The following is an 8,392-nucleotide window of genomic DNA, read 5'->3' as shown; positions in this document are numbered from 1 at the left end:
TTACAAAGAAAAGTTGGATTTCCATTCATTCACTGTTTCACATTGATCCTATTATAAGTGCATCTTTTCAAATGAGGAAACTGAAGCATAAAGAAGTTAAGTTGCCTAACAAGTTACAGACTTAGGTGGTGTAGCTGGGTGGGATTTGAACAAGGGCCACCTGGCTCTAGAACTTAGAGGTAGAAGGACAGGACAGGCTGCTATGCCTCAGACCAGGCAGGGCTTGCCCTTTACACATGTTAGGAAGGAACAGACATGCATCTTCAATACCTATGTAGCCAAGACCCAATATGCCATGATCAGGATACAGCTCTGGAGTACAATCTCCAGCAGCAGAGTCCACAGGGACCCTCTGCTCCCTGTTTCTTCCACATGTGGCCTTAAATTACCAACCAAAAGCCTGGTGATCTTACTCAGAAACCACAAACAAAATAACCAATATAGCAATCCTAGGAAGTTTAGCAAACACACCAACAACTCTAGATTGTTTTTGGAACCTGAGAACACTGAGAGACTGAGGAGCAAAGAGAGGTAGCTGGGACTACTGGGCCAGAGAGCTGAAATTTGTGGCAGGAGAAGCCTGCAGAGGGGCAAAACTGCAACAATTTGCAAAACATTTTCACATCATTCCTAATTTTACTTGGTAATTGTTCAGCTCTCACCTTAGGCAAGGCAGACATTATTACACCAAGTTGTCAAGTGGGAAATTGAGAGTCCAAGAGGGGAATAAGGAATTAGTCGAGATCACCTGCAAGACAAGGAATCAAGAATCCAAGAGCACTCCTACTGTACCAATCAGAGTAAGACAGAGAGGCTTTGGCGAATGGGAGGCAAGTGGTAATCAGATGGAAGAAATAAAGCTCTTCTGGAAACACCAAAGCAAGGACACCCTTCCTCATGGCCTCCTGGAAAACTTTCTAATATTATTTCCCTTGCAGATTAATCAGAGCAGTACCATCCCAATGCTATTATTCGCAACCCTAGGTAAGCTGAGTTCTACAGGAAAAAGAGTGATTGAAACTCTTTAAGCTCATAACCATGGAACTTAAGAGCAGGGAATGGACATCCCCACCTGCTCTATTGCCAATCCATTATACAGAAGATCAAGCCTCAGGGATAAGAAGTGAAATTCTCAGAACTCTGTGAGACTCAGTGACAGGCATTTAGCGAGAGAGGCTTTTCTTTCTCTTGCTTGAACCTCATATAAACTCCCTAGGAAAGGCCCCTCGATCTCCAAACCAAGCCAAACCTACTGCTGCCGAGTGGATTCCAAATCATAACAACCATACAAGACAGAGTTGAACTTAGAGCTTCTGATATTGTTAAGTCTTCATAGAACCAAACAGTCTCATCTTCTCCCCTAAAACGACTGTTGGATTCAAACTGGCAGTCTTTCAATGGACAGTCAGAATACTTAATCTAATGGAGCACTAGAACTCCTCGTTGGCATCCAAAACACCTGAAATCTACTCCTGGCTATGCAGAGACTCTCTGGGTGGCACTATTGAGCACTCCTCCAATAAAACCTAAATTGTAGCAGTGCGGGAACTCTGGTAGTCCTTGCTAATAATCCAGCCCCTGGCAGAATGCCTAGTATGTAATCTTTGCCAATAAACATTTGTTGAATGAACGTCTACAGGGCCAGACTCGACACCATCACAATAGATAGCCTGAAATCTAAAGAAATGAGAGGCAAAGAGTTAATCCTCAGATATGTAAAAGTCAAAACCCCATCAAGGCTGTGGAAATGCAGTTAACAAGGTAGTCAGTCACGCCTCCGACATTCAGAGGCCCCAGTCCACCATAATGTTGAAATGTGGATATTTTTCTGTGGACTCCAGGGTATAATCAGGTGCACGGTGGGAATAAGTGAGTAAGTGACAGGGAAGCAGACAGTTCAATGTAATGCAGACTTTCCTGATCTAGAGCTGCCCCGAAATGGCCTCACTGCTTGGAAGGTGATGAGTGCGGCGGGACTGCAGTGTTCAAGCTGGGCGGGCGGCCGCCCACCTGTCAGAGGCTGTGCCAGGAGTCTGCGGGAGAGAAGGCTGCCTTGGGTGAGGTCACTTCCCACCCCCAGATTCTCTGCCTCCACAAAACCCTGCAATTCTCTGACGCTGAAAACCTCCGCTTTTATTATTCTCCCACTCTCAAGGTCTCATGGTACTGACAGTCCCAAATTCGGAGCCATCAGCCTCTCTTCTCTCTGCTCAAGCTCCCGGACCCAAAAGGAAATGAGAAAATCAACAACAGTCCAAACTCCCACTGTCTCAAAAGGCTTCTCTAGAGGTAGTCCGCGCCCCCCGCCCCAAGTTGTGGGGACTATGGCGGGAGTAACTTGTTTGCAGGAGGGGAGGGAACGTTGGGGGGAGGGAGGGAAGGGTGTCCCAGAAACGGGAGTTTACAGAGCCGAGACACGTGACATGGAAAGCATCGAGTTCTGCGGAGCGCGGGACTGGTCACGTGACAAAGAGGGCACCATGGGGTGATGTGAGACGAGAGGCCTCTCGGATGACGTACAAATGACGCATGCTCACCCTTTTTGGCAGTTAGATTTCACTAGGAAGATGAGACGCTTCCGGCCAAGAGGGCGGGGTCTCGCATCCAGGCAGCTTTACTTCCGTTCGGGGCGCCACGACTTCCTGTTTCCGCCTCTCCCTCTCATGCCTTAGTACGCATGTCCGAATCTCCCTCCAGGGGGCGGGGCTGAGGCTGCGGGGAGCGGGTGGGGGGGGAGGAAGAGGGAATTCTAACCTGTGGAATCTTTGGGGGGGGGTACCCGAGGCTGCCTCCTTTCCACTGGTTGTGGACAGTGCCTGGTATAAGACCTCTGGTAGCTTGGGGAGGCGTCGGGGTCTGCAGGGTGAGGAAGGGAAATGTCAGAGTGCGAATGGTGAAAGGAATTCCAAACTTAGATCTTTAAGGCCCTAGGGTCCCGGAGCGCTGGGGAGAGGGAGTTCGGGCCACCATGCGGGACAGGACCCACGAGCTGAGGCAGGTGAGAAGTCGGGGCAAGGGCTGGGGACAGGCAGCCTGGTGGATGTGGCTAGAATGCAGGACTTTGGGTACTAGGGCACCGAAGGGTGGCTGATGGCCGGGGAAGGAAAAGACGCGGAAGCTCATAGGTTTCATGGGGCGACAGTGGCAGCAAAGAATTGATGCCAATGACTCTGGCCTGACAGGGAGATGACAGCTCGGACGATGAGGACAAGGAGCGGGTGGCACTCATGGTGCACCCGGGCACGGCACGGCTGGGAAGCCCAGACGAAGAGTTTTTCCAGAAGGTAAGGAATTGGGGTCTCAGGCAGGACTCGCAAGGGGACAGGGCTGGAGGATATGAGGAGTAGTGCTGTCTGGAGGACTCCTATGTCTCCAGCTCTCCCTATCGCCTTCCCCAGGTCAGGACAATTCGGCAATCCATTGTCAAGTTAGAGTCTAAAGTCCAGGAGTTGGAGAAGCAGCAGGTCACCATCCTAGCCACGCCCCTTCCCGAGGAAAGTGAGTGCAAACCGTGCGTAGGGCGCATGCTCAGCCGCTGGGATTGTGGGGCTTGTAGTTCCTTGCAGATGGTGCCCAGGTAAATGTTGCTATTTGGAGTCATGGTCTTCTCTTGTTCAGGTATGAAGAAGGACCTGCAGAACCTACGCGAAGAGATCAAACAACTGGGGAGGGAAATCCGCACACAGCTGAAAGGTGAGCTCCTAGGACTTACGATGGACAAGGTGGTCCTGTCAACATGCTGGTGCCATTAGGGAGTATGTAGCCCAAAGGAACGGATGATATATCCAGGTGAAACAGTAAACCAAATCTAGGACCTCGGTCTTCTGGCTTTCAATCCAGCATACTTTCCACAGCATAAACCTGACTCTTTTCCCGTACTGTTATTTACAATGAAACCATTGACTCGTACAATTCTGTAGACCAGTATTTGTTCATTGTGCAGGCAGATAAGGGTTTTGTTAGGAGACCTCTGCATACCTGTGGAACTTCACTGATAGGAAAGAAAACGCATCTCCACTTAGAGTGTCAGAATCAGTAATTTAACGTAAATGATTTTAAAAAAAGAGTCTAATGATTTCAAGAACATCCCTATTGTGTGACTGGAATATTCACCCTGCTTCTGTTTCCTAATTGTAAAACAATCTCTAGAAGCCATTAGTCAACTCTTGCCCATAATCTGGCATCTTCCCACAGCCATAGAACCCCAGAAGGAGGAAGCTGATGAAAATTATAACTCAGTCAACACGAGGATGAGAAAAACCCAGGTAGGTTTCTTGTTCTGAGAACCAGGAACCAGGGCATCTCCGCTAATGTCTCAAAGATCCTTAGATGGCGGAAGTGAAAATGAAGGGCTGTTGGAGATGGAGTCCAACTTGATAATGTTCTACATGAGGAAACAGACTCTAAGAGAGGCAGGATTCATGCGCAGTCAAGAACCCAGGTTTCTGATTCCCAATCTGCTATCACAGTTGCTGAGTCCCCAGACGTGACCTAGGCTTAGCTGTGGGAGCTTCCAGGAACCCAAGTGGGGAATTTGGGGTTGGATCAGACTTGGTGACTAATGGCTTTGCCCCGGGAAGGAGATGGAAGTCAGAAATGACTGAGGTTTCCAGGCCACATGACAAAGACAACCTCAAATTTGGGAAGTAAGGAAGAGGAACTCCTCTGGGAGAAACCTCTTCGTGAGGGGCTTCCAGGTGATCTGAGAGGGCCTTGTGAGGACTGGTTGGGATGATTGGAGGATGTTGGAGTAGGTGAGCCCAGAAGTCACCAAAGTCTTCAGATTGGAGATGAAGAGGTTTGGGTGTCTTAAAAGCAGATATGTCTCATGAATGCCAAGGAAAAAAGCACATTTAAGGCATCAGGGAAAGGCAAGGCAGGACAAAGGCACCTCATAGTGCACAGAGTATTTCAGGAGGAGCTGTGGCAGATACCATGGGGCCGAGATGGGCCTGTGGATCCGCATCAGGCTGATGGACACATGTCCTGATGCAAGGGGACTGCTGTCAGCAAACCTTCAACAGCTATTGATTAAGTGCTTCCTGACTCTTTTCTTGTTTGGAATACAGCAGTGAACCAAATAGACAAAAATCCCTATCCTTGTAGACCTTACATTATGGTGAAGGGAAATAATCACCATGTTGTTAGGTGCTGTCGAGTTGAGTAGGACTCCTAGGGACCTGCGAACCCCTGTACTGAACCGTGTCCTATCCTGTGCCATCCTCACCATGTTGTTGTTGTGTGCCATCAAGCTGGTGACCCTCCAGCAAGTTTTTAGAGACAGTAAATCTCACAGGAGGAGATTGCCATGTACTGACAGATCATGAAGTCCTTGGTGAGAGCTCAAAATTTTATGCTCAGAAAAAATGGGAAAGTTTTTGATGGCCATTACAAGGTGGCTAAGGCAACAGGCGCCTCAAGGCAGTTCATTCTGTTTGCTTTCACAAGCTCTGGTGGCCTAGTGCTAAGGAGCTGCACTGCCATCCCAGAATCATGAGGTTCGAATCCACTAATTCAGGAGAAGGATGGACAGTCTCCTCCTGTGTGATTTACTGCCTCTAAAAACCCACTGGAGGGTCAGCTATCGGTTGGTTCCAACTTGAGGACACATAAGAACAACACCCTGCACCCTTGGGATTCTGAGGCCCAGGCCAGGCAGGGTTCTTCCCCAGGGTACCCAGCTTTTGTTCTCCACCCTCAGCACGGGATTCTATCTCAGCAATTCGTGGAGCTCATCAACAAATGCAACTCAACACAGTCCGAGTACCGGGAGAAGAATGTGGAGCGGATTCGGAGGCAGCTGAAGATCAGTGGGTTGTGGGTGCCAGCCCAGTGGGTGGGCTGGGTCGGGGTCCTTTGTCGTCCGCCCCCCCCGTCCCCCCTGTCCGCCCCCCGTCCCCCCCGCTCAGCCTGGCCTCTTCTTCCGTAGCCAATGCTGGCATGGTGTCTGACGAGGAACTGGAGCAGATGCTAGACAGCGGGCAGAGCGAGGTGTTCGTGTCCAATGTGAGTGGCTGCAGCTGGCTCCCTCTGTCAGGCCTTCCCTCCTCCCTGAGCCGGGTACTTATCGACGGAGCAAGTACTGAGGCACAGAAGAGAATTCATTGGCTCGTCTGTGGAGTTACTCATCAGGGCCCTGGCTCAAGTTCTAGGTCATCAGGCTGCTCCCAGAGCCCAACAGGAGCTTATGACCTGCTGTTCTCCCTGTGACCTACTGTCCCCATTTCTGTCTACCTTCCAGATACTGAAGGATACCCAAGTGACCCGGCAGGCCTTAAATGAGATTTCTGCCCGGCACAGCGAGATCCAGCAACTAGAACGCAGCATCCGTGAGCTTCATGACATCTTCACTTTTCTGGCTACTGAGGTGGAGTCGCAGGTGGGCCCTCCTGAAAGCTGGCTGGGCTTGGCCCTGCTCCCCAGTGGGCCTCACTTCCGGCAGTGAGAGACCTCCAGGCTCTAAACAGAGCCCCCAGCCAGGACTGTCAGGGTACCGTCATCCTCAAACCCTGAGGTGTTTGGTCTCCCCCAGGATGGCGCTGTGTTAGGCGTGAGGCCGTGCCCAAAGCCCAAGACCTGTCCATCCCCAACCATGCCCTCCTGGGTGTAGATTCCTTGTGATGCTTGGCTGTGCCTGTTCAGATGATCACACCTTCATTCTTGGTGACCTGCACACAATACCCTACAGCCTGCACCTGCTCTGAGTGCCACATCAACTCTCATTCCTCTTCCCGCAGAGTTCCCTCTTACACCCTCAGGTGTCCTTGTCAAAGTTCCCTCTTGGAAGGCCTGCCGCCTAGGATTTGGGCGTGGCTGGGGCCGTGGAGTTCTTCCCCTGGCCCTGGTTATGTGGGACGAGGCAAGCTTCCGGTCCTGTCCTCAGGGAGCTGGCCCCAGTGGTGCTGCAGCCACTGCCTTTATGCAGCTGAGGGTCCTGGGGAGGCGATTTCATTCAGAAGGCATGCCGGGGACCTTGCAGGCTGGCAGTGCCAAGAGGAGGCAGGGCTGGGCATAGCTTTGTAGCAGCTGGGTGACAAGCCTGGAAGAATGAGTGGATTCAGGCAGATTTGTGAGAGGACAAAGATCCCCCCCCTCTGTAGGAAGGTTTGAAACGACCAGTGCAGATGAGGTGGGGTGGGGGACAGGAGAAGGGACGCTGCAATGGAAGGGAGTCTGGAAGTGCCCCCCTTCCCCAAGTCTGAACTTTTGCCAGGTCTGGTCTTGCCTCCATTCCTTGTTAACTGTAGGTTCTTCTGTCAAGAGTGTACTTCAGCCATTTGGGGCTAGGGAAGGCGAAAAGGGGAGCTGCTAGACCCCCAGCCCCAGCACTCCCTGCACACTCTGAGCTGCCTTCTCTTCTGAGCAGGGGGAGATGATCAATAGGATTGAGAAGAACATCCTGAGCTCGGCGGACTACGTGGAGCATGGGCAGGAGCACCTCAAGGTAGCCCTGGACAAGCAGAAGAAGGCCCGGAAGGTGAGGCGCCCTCCCACCCCACCCTGAGGCCCAGGTGTCCCTCCTGCCCCTCCTGAAAGTTTCCCTGAGCTCTTCCTTTCCTGCAGAAAAAAATCTTCATCATTATCTGCGTGTCCCTGACTGTCCTCATCCTGTCGCTCATCATTGGCCTCACCATCGCAATCGGATAGGACATCATCACACAGTCGGTGAGGAACCGTGGCCTGGCCCCTGGCCTCCCTCCCCTTCTCGCCTTCCCTCCTCCCCTCAGACCCTCTCCTTCCTTCTCTGCAGGCACTGCGAACCTACAGCTTGGCCTTGTCTCCCAGCAGCCAAGGAACAAGACAGAGTCTCCAGCTGGAACTCTTCCCTGCACTGGTCGCTGGGCAGAGGAGTCACGTGATTCTTCTGGAGTTGGCAGCTGCCCATTCATGGGGCGGCCCCCTCCTTGGACCACAAGGCCTGGGGAGGGTGTGCAGCATCCTCTTTGGTTAGGACACAGGATTTTATAAGAAATTAAAAAGAAAAATATGTGTGGAAGAGTCCCCTGTGCTTGTGTGTTCTTGCGGGAAGTTGGCCCAGGACCTCCAGGTGTCCAGCCTCCCCATCTTCCAAGCAGCCTTGGGGTCAAGCCCAGCCCAGGCAGATTCAGCCCAGAGTGCCCCTGCATGTGACCACGACAGGCCGCCCTGTTCCTCTCTCCCAGTTCAGGAATGCCTGTGGGAAAAACCCACTGTCACTCCGATCCCTGAAACAGATTGGGCCAGACCAGGCAGGACAGAGGTGACAGGAAGTGCACAAGGGAGGAGATGAAGTGGCATCAGCTGGTTACTCCTGAGGTCAAGAGGAAGAAGTGCCTTGGACGGAGAGCTGAGGTAGTTACTTTGAATCCAGCTGTCAGGGAATATCTCCCTCAGAAGAGATGACAGTTAGGTG

At 51.7% G+C, this 8,392-nt stretch overlaps 1 protein-coding gene across 2 annotated transcripts; it reads left to right on the top strand.

The window, feature by feature from the left end:
- Positions 1–2,968: 2,968 nt before the first annotated feature.
- STX4 (syntaxin 4) lies at positions 2,969–7,647 on the top strand. Of its 2 annotated transcripts, XM_006896504.1 has the most exons (10): positions 2,969–2,998; positions 3,183–3,284; positions 3,399–3,498; positions 3,619–3,693; positions 4,195–4,265; positions 5,702–5,810; positions 5,930–6,006; positions 6,242–6,379; positions 7,367–7,477; positions 7,564–7,647. In XM_006896504.1, the coding sequence occupies exons 1-10, from the start codon at positions 2,969–2,971 to the stop codon at positions 7,645–7,647; spliced, it is 897 nt and encodes a 298-aa protein (XP_006896566.1). The 2 variants fall into 2 exon arrangements, with proteins under 2 accessions (XP_006896566.1, XP_006896567.1); XM_006896505.1 differs by lacking the exon at positions 2,969–2,998 and having other exon boundaries at positions 3,186–3,284; positions 3,377–3,498.
- The last annotated feature ends 745 nt before the right edge of the window (positions 7,648–8,392 follow it).

Source organism: Elephantulus edwardii, unplaced genomic scaffold (genome assembly GCF_000299155.1).
Source record: "Elephantulus edwardii isolate Elephantulus edwardi_28Jun2011 unplaced genomic scaffold, EleEdw1.0 scaffold00186, whole genome shotgun sequence".
Taxonomy (NCBI): Eukaryota; Metazoa; Chordata; class Mammalia; order Macroscelidea; family Macroscelididae; genus Elephantulus; species Elephantulus edwardii.
Note: the sequence above shows the minus strand (reverse complement) of the source record. Positions and strands in the feature narration are given on the sequence as shown.